At 42.3% G+C, this 13,716-nt stretch overlaps 1 protein-coding gene across 3 annotated transcripts in view; it reads right to left on the minus strand.

Annotated features, from left to right (window-relative positions):
- The window catches only part of cdc123 (cell division cycle 123 homolog (S. cerevisiae)), a 33,265-nt gene that overhangs the window by 18,679 nt on the left and 870 nt on the right, over positions 1-13,716 (minus strand). Inside the window, exons 2-5 of one of the 3 annotated variants that reach the window (XM_072241832.1) lie at positions 10,477-10,548; positions 5,765-5,825; positions 5,607-5,639; positions 4,886-4,981 (exon numbers count right to left, since the gene is read on the minus strand). In XM_072241832.1, the coding sequence (XP_072097933.1) occupies positions 4,886-4,981; positions 5,607-5,639; positions 5,765-5,825; positions 10,477-10,548 (262 nt within the window). The remainder of the gene's footprint in view (positions 1-4,885; positions 4,982-5,606; positions 5,640-5,764; positions 5,826-10,476; positions 10,549-13,716) is intronic. The other 2 variants (XM_072241831.1, XM_072241830.1) reach the window with 2 other exon arrangements.

A 13,716-nucleotide genomic window follows, 5' to 3' on the forward strand; every position in this document is an offset into this window, starting at 1 on the left:
ATCAAGCAGGGGGTCCCAGTCGAAGAAAGGCAGCACCTCATGACTGAATGCCATCTTTCTGATGTTCAAGAGTCAGTTGATCATACCAGATGTGACTTTCAGCTTCTTGTAAGAGAAGTGCAGAAAGAAGTAGAAAGATAAGCAGAAAATTACAATGCTAATTCGGAGTACACGCACGGCTGCTGTACACAGTGCTATCCTGAAGAACAAGATGGCGCTGTGTACATATTCACGTGTTTTACATGTTTACATATAAAATTACTTAAATTACTTAACATTGAGCCCAGCACCAACATAACACGCCCACAACTTACTAACTCTAGCCTGAATGTCTTTGGAATGTGGGAGAAAACTAGGAAACCCAGAGGAATCCCACATGGTCACAAGGAAAATGTACAAACACCTTAAAAGCAGTGATGGGAATCAAACTCTGGTGTGATTGCTGGCACTGTAAAGTGATTGTGTTAACCACTACACACCCATGCCCACTGGCTAGCATGGATATGAAGAGCTGAATGGTCTGTTTCAACATTGTATGATATTAAAAGGTTTTTTTTAAAGTACACAGAATAGCAAGATAGAGGGGCTTTAGATAAGAACTCTAAAAAGGAATCTATTAGCATAGGAACAACAATTAGTTAACCATTCTAGTTAAACACCCCCCTCCCCAGATCACCCCCCCGACTCCCCTTAATTTATTTCTCCTCCTGCCCTCAATCAGATTTACTCCTCACAAACAGATCAGAGCAAATTCATCCTGTCAGTCCACTGTGGTTATCGCTGTACTGGTACCTTAACTATAAATTCCATCGAATTTTCCAAGTCCTCATGTGTTTAACCTAAATCTCTGTTTCAAAATCAATAGTTCACTGCGGCCAATCAGTGATTGGGATTCATTAGCAAAGGCGAATAAAAATAAAGTGGGGTAACTGGAGCAGCAATTGTTGGAGTTGGCCAGTGTTAGACTGGGGAGTCATTGGCTTTGGCTCATCAGTCTTGGGCAAGGTAAATATAAGCTAAGTTTCTTCTTCTTTATTTTTCATTCGTCGTCTGTTAGGGAGTAGTTAGAGCAGTGAGAATGACTCCAGGGTAGTGTTATGTACTTTGTGTAGGACGAGGGAAGTCTGAGAGACCTACAGCTTCCCAAATAACCACATCTGCACCAGGTCTGCCGAGCTGCAGCTCCTTAGAGAACGTGTTAATGAACAGGAGCTGAAGCTCAATGCCACTCGGTTCATACAGGAAACTGAGGAAATGATAGATAGGACCTATAAGGAGGTAGTCACCCCCAGATTGCAGGAAGCAGGTATCTGGGTGATCACCAGAAGGAAGTACAGAGTATCACTGTGGCCATTCCCCTCAATAATAAATATACTGTACCATTTTGGATATGGTTGAGAGGTTGACCTAGCACGGGGAAACTACAGTTACCAGGTCTCTGGCACTGAGGCTCAGAAAAGAAGTGAAGAGAACTGCAGTAGTGATAGAAGATTCCACAGTTAGAGTAATAGAAACAAGGTTCTGCGGGCGCGATAGAGACACCCAGATGGTATGTTGCCTCCCAGGAGCCAGGGTCAGGGAAGTCTCAGCTCCGATCCACAGTATTCTAAAGGAGGTGAGTGAGCAGCCAGATGTCTTGGTACATATTGGCACCAATGTCACAGGTAAGAAAGGTGAGGAAGTCCTGAAGAGAGATTTTAGGGAGCTAGGTAAAAAGTTGAAGAGCAGAATGCCAGGCTAGTAATCTCTTTTGCTGCCTGTGAGACACACCAGTGAGGGCAAGAATGGAAGCATTTGGCAGATAAATGCGTGACTGTAGAATTGGTGTAGGAGGTAGGGGTCTATATTTCTGAATCACTGGGATCTCTTCTGGGGAAGGTACAACCTGTACAAAAGGGATGCGTTACACCTGAACCCGAGGGAGACCAATATCCTTGTGGGCAGGTTTGCTACAGCCGTCTGGCAGGGCTTAAACTAATCTGGCAGGGGGATGGGAACTGGAGTGATAGAGCTGAGTATAGGCAGTTGGCTTACAGAGGCAGTGTGTAGTGAGACTGCTAGCAAGGATAGGCCGATGATTGGGCAAAATTGCAGGCAATTGATGATTTGCAGTATAAAAGGGGGAAAAATTTAAAAGGGTGATGCCTACAGGACTGAAGGTGTTATATTTGAATGAACGCAGTTTAAGGAATAAGGTAGATGAACTTGTAGCACAGCTAGAGATCGGCAGGTATGACATGGGCATCACTGAGTTGCAGCAGAGAGAAAAATATAGCTGAGACCTCAACATCTGAGGATACACATTGTATCAAAAGGACAGACAGGTAGGCAGAGAGGGTGGGGCGGCTCTGTTGGTTAAAAAATGAAATCAAATACTTAGGAAGAGGTGACAAAGGATTGATAGGTGCAGAATCCTTGTGGGTAGAGCTAAGAAACTGCAAAGGTAAAAAGATGCTAATGGTAGTTATATACCGGCCTCCAAACAACAACAAAGATGTGGATACAAATTACAACAGGAGATAGAAAAGGCATGTCAAAAGGGCAATGTTACGATAGTCATGAGAGATTTCAATATACAGACGATTGAGAAAATCAGGTTGGTGCTGGATCCCAAGAAGGGGAATTTGTAGAATGCCTACAAGATGGCTTTTTAAGAGCAGTTCATGGGAGTTGTGCAATAAACCGGGATTAGAGAGCTTAAGGTAAAGGAACCCTTAGGGATAAGTGATCATAACAGCATTTACCCTGCAATCTGAGAGGGAGAAGGTAAATCAGTATTACAATGGAATAAAAGAAATTAGAGAAATGAGAGAGGAGCTGGTCAAAGTTGATTGGAAGGAGACATTAGCAGAAGTGTCAGCACAGCAGCAATGGCTGGAATTTCTAGGAGCAATTCGGAACATGCAGGATAGATCTAGCCCAAAGGAGAAGTAGGATTCTAAAGGCAGGATGACTCAACCATGGCTGACAAGTCAAAGCCAAGGAAAGAGCATATAATATAGCAAAAGTTAGTGGGAAGTTAGATGAGTCAGAAGCTTTAAAAAAAATCAACAGAAGGCAACTAAAAAAAAGTCAAAGGTAAGCTGTCCAAAAATATCAAAAAGGATGCCAAAAGTGTCTTCATATAGATGAAAAGGAAATGAGAGGTGAGAGTAGATAGCATGCCGGTGGAAAATGATGCTGGGGAGGTGGAAATGAGGGTCAAGGAAATGGTGGACGAAATGAATACGTATTTTGCATCAGTTTTCAATGTGGAAGACACTAGTGGTGTGCCAGAAGTTCGAGAGTGTTGGAGGCAGAAGTGAGTGAAGTTGCCATTACTAGGGAGAAGGTGCTTGGAAAGCAAGCAGTTCTGAAGGTAGATAAATCAACTGGACCAGATGGTCTACCCCAGAGTTCTTAAAGAGGTACCTGAAGAGATTGTTGAGGCATTAGTAATGATCTTTCAAGAATCAATAGATTCTGGCTGCAGAAGACTGAAAAATTGCAAATGTCACTCCACTCTAAGAAGGGAGAGAGACAGAAGTAAGAAAATTATAGGCCATGGTTGGGCGTCGACTGTTAGGATGCGTCTTTAGGGTGCTTGGACACACATGATGAAATAGGCCAAAAAGGAAAAATCTTGCCTGACAAATCTGTTGGAATTCTTTAAAAAAATAACAAACAGGATAGACAAAGGAGAATTGGTGGATGTTGTGCACTTGAATTTTCAGAACGCCTTTGACGAAGTACTACACATGAGGCTGCTAAAGATAGGAGTCCATTACAGGAAAGATACTGGCACGTATAGAAGATTGGCTGACCGGCAGGAGGCAAAGATTGGGAATAAGAGAGGCTTTTTCTGGTTGGCTGCTGGAGACTAGTAGCATTCATTTCGAGATGACTAGAATATAAAAGCAAGGATGTAATGTTCAGACTTTATAGGGGACTGGTAAGGCCTCATTTGGAGTGTTGTGAGCAGTTTTTGGCCTCTTATCTAACAGAGGATGTGCTAACATTGGAGAGGGTTCAGAGGAGGTTCATGAGAATGATTCCAGGAATGAAAGGGTTACCATATTAGGACCAATTGATTGCTCTGGTCCTGTACTCATTGGGATTCAGAAGAATTGGGGGGGGGGGGGGGCGGCTCTCATCAAAACCTGACGAATGTGGAAAGGACTCGATAGAATGCATATGGAGAGGACGTTTCCCATGGTGGGAAATTTCTTTAACCAAAGGGTGGTGAATCTGTGGAATTCTTTGCCACAGGCAGCTGTAGAGGCCAGGTCCTTGGTATATTTAAGGCAGAGGTTAATAGATTCTTGATTAGTCAGGGCATGAAGGATTACAAAGAAAAGGCAGGAGACTGGGGCTGAGGGAGAAATTAATTGGCCATGATGAAATGGCAGAGCAGACTTGATGGGCTAAATGGCCTAATTCTGCTATCATATCTTGTGGTCTTATGGGAATAACCTGGCTTTAGTAGCCACTTGAAGTTGTCCTTTTCCAATATTCTAGCTGACATTTGAATAAAGAAAAATCTTCTCACACTCAATTCAACAACGTCTACATGACATGCAAGGTTGGTTTATGAGCAGTGTAATAGCTACACAGAATTACCTTACAACTGAATAAATTACCACTATTTAAGCGAATACTGACTAATACAAAGCAACTAGCTTAAACATAGATCCAAAAGAAATACAAAATAGCATTTGAAATGTTGCCTGTTTATTCCCCATTTACTGAGACTTCCAGCATTTTGTGCTTCTCAAGATTTCCAACATTTTCAGAATCCCTTGTGTTTATAAAGTGGCATCTTTTTCATTAAAGATAACCCTGAGAGAGATTGAACTGTAGAAAACCCAAACATAAAAAAGAGAAGAGTTGTCCACCATTCTCTTACCTGAGGAGCACTCCAATTTAGCTTTGGAAATACGCTGCCTCCAAGAGAATTTATAGCTTCCTGTACTTGCGCTGCAAAATCTGGGAATTCTGGAGCCTACATATTGGAAAGAAAATCATAAAAGTTAAATGTAAATGATAATAAAACACCATAAGATAGTGTTTATCTTAGAGCAGCAACTGGTGGGTTTTGGATAAACACTACTATCCACACTTTGGATAGTAGTGTTTATCCAAAACCCATCAGTTGCTGCTCTAAGATAAATTTACAATTTACTGTAAATTTCAAAGTGCACAAGTTCCCTTAATGCCATATGCTTAACTCCATGACTAGCTTAAGTAAAGCACAGGAAGCTGCAATCCCTTTCCTGGAATAGCTTTCCTTGTCCTAGAAATAAATACTTACAAACAAATACCAAAAGATATTCATCCAATACACTAATAATGGGATAATATGGTAGTGGGCCAACATGGTAGTGTGGTGCTAGCGTAACACTTTGCAGCACCACCAATCCAGGTTCAATTCTGTCGCAGTCTGTAAGGAGTTCGTACATGCTCCCCATGACCACTTGGGTGTCCTCTGGGTGCTTCAGGTTTGTCCCATTCAAAAGACATATGGGTTAATAGGTCACATGGGTACAATCGGTCGGTATGGGCTCATTGGAGCTGTTACCATGCTGTATCTCTAAATAAAACAATAAATGAAAATGTCAGCTACTTACTGTAAGAGTAGTCACATTCTCATCGTCTGACCACTGTATGAAAGGTACAAAGCTAATTAGAAAACAAGACTTATAAAGAAACCAATGATTCAAAATACTTAAGGCAAAGATGTAGCATCAATAATGGAACAAGATTTAGTTAAGGCAATAATAGAGACCTGTATATCCTGCTCCTCATCACTGTCTTCATTTGTACGTGAACAACTTGGGACTTCAGTTCTGTATCAATTGGAAACAAATCTCTCATGAAAACAAAGATCAGAAATGTACGGTGTTACAAATTAAGAAAAATAAAAGGAAAACTTAAGAACTATCAAAACACAAACGTTTTTCTAAACCACTGGAGACCAAATGCATTTTCCAAGCACATTCTACAGAGAACAGAATGTATTGTATTGTACATTTAATTAGAATATTGGTTGATGAGTGTACATTTCAGAATTCAATACATGAAAGTGAATATTTAACATTTTTATAACTACAATTTACTGAAATAGACATGTCTTTCACAATGAAGATGAGACAAATTTCCAGGATATATAATTTGGTGCAATAAACCGATTAAATAATAGTAGGTAAATATGATATGTTAAGAACCTAATTACTTCCTTGCTTTTGAAATGGATTAAGTGAAATTTCCCTCCACAGATGGTTCTTGACCCATTGAGTCCCTCCAGTGCTTACTGGTTGCTTCAGTTTCCTACATCAGCAGTCTCTCTCATTCTCCAAAGTTTCTAATGAGGGGATCATGACAACACCGAGCTGCGGTCTCCATTGAGGCCGTGGCTCAGATTTAGTCGTTTTTTTTTTAAAGTTTGTAGGGATAGTTTTGGGAACAGAGGGGATGTTAGGGGTCAGGTTAGGGTTTAGGGACAGAGATGTGGAGGAGTTGGAGGTCAGATGAGAGTTTAGAGATCAGGTCAGAGTCTAGGTCTCCATTCTGCTTTTGAAGACCAATGATGTGGATGGGTGACAAAGAATATCTGGAGTCGAGGTCTCTACTCTGCTTTTGAAGGCCAACAATGTGGACGTGGGATGAAGGACACAGAGAGTCAAAGCCTCCACTCTACACTCAAAGGCCAGTGATTTGGACAGGTAATGAAGGATAACTGTGGACGTCGGGCTCTCCCTGGTTGGTGGGTCCCGGGATCGGATATCCACATGAGCAGGAAGTATGAGGGCTGGTGAATCAGCAGGCCTGGAGATCAGGGCCCTGATATCAGCTAATCTAGGGGTAAACACAGAAGAAAAAAGCCTGAAGGTGGGTCAGAAGTCCGGAAGTTGAGCCCAATACCTGGAGACGAAGCTCAGAGGCCTGGGGCTTGGAGGACTGTCCATGTGTGTGGGTGGGTGGATGGTAGGCGGGAAAGGAAAGGGACCTGTTTTATAGTTGTTGTTTTTCTTGTGTCTTGTGTTGTGCTGAACATTGTGGGCATGCTACATTGGTGCCATGACGTGTGGCGACACTTGCAGGCTGCCTCCAACACATTCTTATGTCTATTGGTTGTTAATGCAAACAACATATTTCACTGTATGTTTTGATTATGTGTGAAAAATAAATCTGAAATCTAACATTGAAATTAAGAATCTGTTTTAATTGTGGAGATGATGGTGAACATACTGATGCAATAAAAGGCGGGAGGAGAAGATGGCGGCGTGACGCAGTGCGCGTAGCCTCTCCGGTGAAATATCGTATTTGTAAATAGGATGCCGTGCACAACTCCGATTTGATGAAGATAGACGTGAGAAGCAGAGGAACATCTGGAGAAATTTCTGAAATACCCAGTTCGCTGCCGCTGCTACTGTGTGATCGAGAATCTCCGGAGGGAAGGCCCCAAAATCCCTGGCTTCGCTTGCTGCTGGCGACCAAGGCTGAGGTCGAAGCGTTCAGCAGAGATGGTGCTCGGTACTCGGTGTCGGAGGGCTGACCAGAGCTCCAAGTTTTCCGATGACTCAGAGTCGGACTGTGGTCGGGCATGGCAGGGAGAGTTTTCTTCCTTTTCCCGTCTGCGTGAGATGTGGGACTTTCAAGAGACTTTGAACTTTTTTACTGTGCCGTGGCCTGTTCTTCATCAAGTTATGGTATTGTTGCACTGTTGTAACTATTTGTTATAATTATGTGGTTTTTGTTAGTTTTTCAGTCTTGGTCTGTCCTATGCTTCTGTGATATTACACCGGAGGAATATTGTATCATTTCTTAATGCATGCATTACTAAATGACAATAAAAGAAGACTGCGTGTCCTCATAATCTAATCTATGACTCCACTCTTTATGAAAGGAGGAAGGCAACAGAAAGGAAATTATAGACCAGTTAGCCTGACCGCAGTGGGTTGGAAGATGTTAGAGTCAATTGTTAAGGATGAGGTTATGGAGTACTTGGTGACACAGGACAAGATAGTGCAAAGTCAGCATGGTTTCCTTCAGGGAAAATCCTGCCTGACAAAGCTGTTGGAATTCTTTGAGGAGATTACAAGTAGGATACATAAAAGGGATACAGTAGATGTTGTATATTCAGACTTTCACAAGGCCTTCGACAAGGTGGCACACAAGAGACTGCTTACCAAATTAAGAGTCCATGGTATTACAGGAATGTCACTAACATGATTAGAGCATTGGCTGATTGGTAGGAGGCAGTGAGTGGGAATAAAAGGATCCCTTTCTGGTTAGCTGCCAGTGACTAGTGGTGTTCCGCAGGGGACGGTGTTGGGACCACTTCTTTTTATGCTGTATATAAATGATTTAGATAATGGAATACATGGCTTTGTTGCCAAGTTTGCAGATGATACGAAGACTGGTGGAGGGGCAGGTAGTGTTGAGGAAACAGGTAGGATGCAGAAGGACTTAGACAGATTAGGAGAATGGGCAAGAAAGTGGCAAATGAAATACAATGTTGGAAAATGCATGGCCATGAACTTTGGTAGCAGAAATAAATGTGCAGCACATTTTCTAAATGGGGAGAAAATCCAGAAATCTGAGAAGCAAAGGGACTTGGGAGCCCTTGTGCAGAACACCCTAAAGGTTAAGTCGGTGGTGGGGAAGGCAAATGCCATGTTAGCATTCATTTCAAGAGGTCTAGAATACAAGAGCAAGGATGTGATGCTGAGGCTTTATAAGGCACTGGTGAGGCCTCATCTTGAGTACTGTGAACAGTTTTGGGCCCCTCATCTTAGAAAAGATGTGCTGGCATTGGAGAGAATCCAGAAGAGGTTCACAAGAATGATTCCAGGAATGAAAGGGGTATCATATGAGGAACATTTGATGGCTCTGGGTCTGTACTTGCTGGCATTCAGAAGGATGGGGTGGAGTAATCCCATTGAAACCTTTTGAATGTTGAAAAGCCTAGACAGAGTAGATGTGGAAAGGATGTTTCCCATGGTGGGAGAGTCTAGGACAAGAGGGCACAGCCTCAGGATAAGGGGTGCCCTTTCAAAACAGAGATGCAGAGAAATTTCTTTAGCCAAAGGGTGGTGAATTTGTGGAATTTATTGCCTCATACAGCTGTGGAGGCCAGGCTGCTGGGTGTATGTAAGGCAGAGATTGATAGGTTCTTGATTCGACACGGCATCAAAGGTTGTGGGGAGAAGGCTGGGAACTGGGGCTGAGGAGGAGAAAAAAAACTGTGATTGAATGCAGAGCGGACTCGATGGGACAGATGGCCTAATTCTGCTCCTGTCTTACGGTCAATTACGAAGAAGGCACGCCAGTGGCTGTAGTCCATTAGGGGTTTGAGGAGGTTTGGTATGTCACCAAAGACTCTGGCAAATTTCTGCAGATGTACCGTGGAGAACATTCTAACTAGTTGCAGAACCATCTGGTATGGAGGCGCCAATGCAAAGCATTGGAAAAAGCTGCAGAGGGTTGTAAACTCAGCCAGCTCCATCATGGGCACCAGCCTCCCCACCATCAAGGACATCTTCAAAAGGCAATGCCTCAAGAAAGCGGCATCCATCATGAAGGGCCCTCACCATCCAGGACATGCCCTCTTCTCATCATTACCTTCAATAGGTTGATACAGGAGCCTGAAGACACACACATTTTAGAAACAGCTTTCTCCTATCTGCCATCAGATCTCAGATTTCAGTCCATGTGCCCATGAACACTACCTCACCTTTTTGCACAATTTTCTTATATTTCCTATATCAACTGATAAGTTTTTTTTTTAGAAGGTACTGCACTGTACTGCTACCACAAAACAAGTTTCACAGCTTATGTCAGTGATAACAAATCTGAATCTGATCTGGTGTGACATAAGGGCCCAGAGTGTATGAGGGTTACATTATTTCCTTCCCTGAAGGCCATTACTGATTTTACCACAGTCAATATATCATGATTGATAAATCTGATTTCCACTTCACCTGATCCACATTTATGAATTTGAAGCCCCTCCCTGCATGCTGGGAATCAAACTCCTGCCCTGAGATCAGCGGTCACAAATTTGACCACCATGCAGCCATACATTTGGTTAAATTAGTGAAAGGACTAATGTCCTTTGCAGTGATTGCAACAGGCAGATAGTGAAAGGCCACAATTAGCTTTGACTGATAAGATTAAACACAAAGTTCAAACAACAGGAATTCTGCAGATGCTGGAAATTCAAGCAAATTGATGCATGTTGCTTGAACACAAAGCTAATTGTGGCCTTTCAACAGATTAAACAGATTTGTCGTTGCTTGATGAAAGAAACTGAGAGATAATATTCATGGACGGTTCAGAAATCTGATGGCAGAGGGGAAGGAGCCATTTCTGGATCATTGAGCATTATTCTTCAGGTATTTAGATGGTTTAATCACCATTTTTTTTTTAGCAAATAACAATCAAGGCCATCACAGATAGATTCAGATCTGCACAAACACATTCCTAAATCCGTACCTTCCAGAAACCACCAAAGTCCCATCATCCATTAAGTAATCGATAACATTTTGTGGGAGTGGAAGGACAACGCTGTAAGAGGAGGAAAAGCTATGTAAACAAAGTGATTGCAAGGATATTTCAGTGAAGCATTGCAAGGGTTTCTGATCAGGGAAAATAAATTCTGTAATCGCTTCAGCATTTTTACTCAATGTCAAATTTTAAACGCTCCACCACTGGTGATTGCAGCAGGCCCTTTGGCCCACAATGTTGTGCTGGCCCCTTAACCTACTCCAAGATCAATCTAACTTTCATTTGTCTTTTATCCATGAGCTTTTCTAAGAATCTCAAATATCCTAATATATCCGCCTCTACCACCACCCAGCCACTGCATTCAATGCACCTACCACTCTTAGTTTAAAAAAAAAAACTACCTCTAGTAATCCCCCACTCCACACTTTTCTTTTATGGCTCATATGAGCCATTTCTGCCCTGAGGAAAAACCAGTTTCATTCCCAACTTTCCTGCCTCTCCAATTCCATTTTTTTTGTTAAACCCTTAAAATCCAGTCTAGATTGAGGGTCTCAAACTGAAATGTTGATTGTCCATTCTGCTCCCTCCCCCACAGATTCTGCCTGACCCACTGAGGTCCTCCAAAAATCTGTTTTTCACTCCAGATACTAGCACCTGCAATCTCTTGCATCTCCTTCAAATTCATTCCTGGGCCAATTTTGTGTCAGAAGCCCCAACAAGCCTGGTGTCAAGATTATATTTGATGTCACTCTCAGAGGTTTAGTATGTTATAACAGTTTGCATGGTGATCAGCCAGAGACTTTGTCCCAGGGTTGGGTAGCTGGGGCGGGGTGGGGGGGGGGGTGCGCAGAGAGAGATAATGTTAAGGAGATCAGTGGAAAGTATAGGGAGGGGGATGACAGAGGTAGGTTTTTTAAAAATATACAAAAAGAGGTGGGTGTGTGGAACACTCTGCCACGGATGGTGGTAGAGGCAGATACACTAGGCACATTTAAGAGACTTAGATACATGTGGATGATAGAAAAATGGAGCGCTCTGTGGAAGGGAAGGATTAGATTGATCTTGGAATAGGCACAATGTCATGGGCCAAAGGGCCTGTATTGTGCTGTACTGCTGTACATTCTATTTCAATTAACCTTCCTCCCTGCCAGTGAAACACTGACGAGCTGCTGATTATTTCCAACATATTCTGTTTCTAAACAAAATTAGATAACCTCAGGAAGGATTACTCCAAAGGAAACTATAGTTGCTTAATAATGAAAACATGGCTTTTAAAGAAGACAATTAGCCCTTTGATGCACGGCTAGTTGATAGAAATAGCACTGCCACATCACTGATTGTAACCTAGCTCCATACTCCGGGTGCGAACTGACCAATGCCCTTTAAAGTCTCAAAATTATGTCCTTGCTCTTATATTCTAGTCCTCTCAAAATGAATGCTAACATTGCATTTGCCTTCCTCAATAACTCAACCCGCAAGTTAATCTTTGCGGCATCCTGCACAAGGACTCCCAAGTCCCTTTGCACCTCTGATTTTTGAATTTTCTTCCTGTTTAGAAAATAGTCTACACCTTTATTCCTTCTACCAAAGTGCACGACCATACACTTCCATCTGCCACTTCTTTACCCATTCTCCCAATCTATGTCCTTCCTCGACATTACCTCCCCTCCACCTATTGTCTGCAAATCTGGTCACAAAGGCATCAATTTCATCATTAAATCTGTTAACAGATAATGAGAAAAATAGCAGTCCTAATACAGACCTCCACAGAACACAACCAGCGTCTGGCAGCCAATTAGTATAACCCCCACTTAATTCTCTCTGCCTCCAGCCAGTCAGCCAGTCTTCTATATTTTCTATATTACCATGGGCTTTTATCTTGTTAAGCAGCCTTATGTGCAGCACCTTGTCAAAGGCCTTTTGAAAATCCAAATGAACAACATCCACTGACTCCTTGTCTATCCTGTCATTAATTTCCTCAAAGAATTCCAAAAGATCTGCTAGGAAAGATTTCTCCTGAAGGAAATCATGGTGCCTTTGGCCTACTTTATCATGTGCATCCAAGTACCACTAAACCTCATCCTTAATAATGGTCTCCATTTTCCCAACCACCCAAGTCAGGCTAACTGGCCTATAATTTCCTTTCTTCTGCTTCCCTCCCTTCTTAAAGAGTAGAGTGACATTTGTAACCTTTTTCAGTCCTCCAGAAACCATTTTAGAATCTAGTGATTCTTGAAAGATCATTACTAATGCCTCCACAGCCTCCTCAGCTACCTTTCAGAACCTTGGGGTATAGTCCACCTGGTCTAGGTGACCTATCTACCTTTAGACATTTCAGATTCCCGAACACCTTCTCCTTATAATGACACGTACACTCACCTCTGCCCTGGCACTCTCAGATTTCTGTGGAAGTTAGTATCTTCCACAGTGAAGAATGGCGCAAAATAGCTACTTAGTTGGTCTGCCAATTCTGCGTCCTCCATTACAACCTCTCCAGCGTTATTTTCCAGTGGTGCAATATATATTCTTGCCTCTCTTTTATTCTTTATACCAAAAGTTTTTTCAGCTATACTGTTATTTTTGGCTAACTTATTTCAATATTTTTCTCTCCTAATGGCTTTCTGTTGGTTTATAAAAGCTTCCCAATTCTAACTTCCTACTAATTTTTGCTATATGTATTATATGCCCACTATTTTGCTTTTATGCTGTCTTTGTCTTCCCTTGTCAGCCACAGTTGCCTCATCCTTCCTTTAGGATACTTCTTCATCGTTGGGATGGATCTTTTGTGTCTTCTGAAGTGCCCCCAGAAACTCCGTCCATTGCTGTTTCACTCTCATCCCCGTTAATGCCTCCTTCCAATCAACTTTGGCCAGCTCCTCTCTCGTGCCTCTGCATTTCCCTTTACTCCGCTGTAATACTGATACATATTATGCCCCTGTCAAACTGCAAGTGAATTCTATCATATTATGATAAGTCTCCTAAGGGTTCCTTTACCTTAAGCTCTTTAACCAAATCTGGTTTATTACACAACATCCAGTTCAGAATTACATCCCCCCCCCACCCCCAATGGGCTCAACCACAAGCTGTTCTAAAAAGCCATCTCATAAGCATTCTACAAACTCCCTCTCTTGGAGATCAGCACCAGCCTGATTTTCCCAATCTATCTGCCCCATCCCCAGTTCTATCACTCCGGTTCCCAGAGAAAAGGGTCTTGGCAGAAAATGTCAA

Source organism: Mobula birostris, chromosome 23, assembly GCF_030028105.1.
Source record: "Mobula birostris isolate sMobBir1 chromosome 23, sMobBir1.hap1, whole genome shotgun sequence".
Classification (NCBI taxonomy): domain Eukaryota; kingdom Metazoa; phylum Chordata; class Chondrichthyes; order Myliobatiformes; family Myliobatidae; genus Mobula; species Mobula birostris.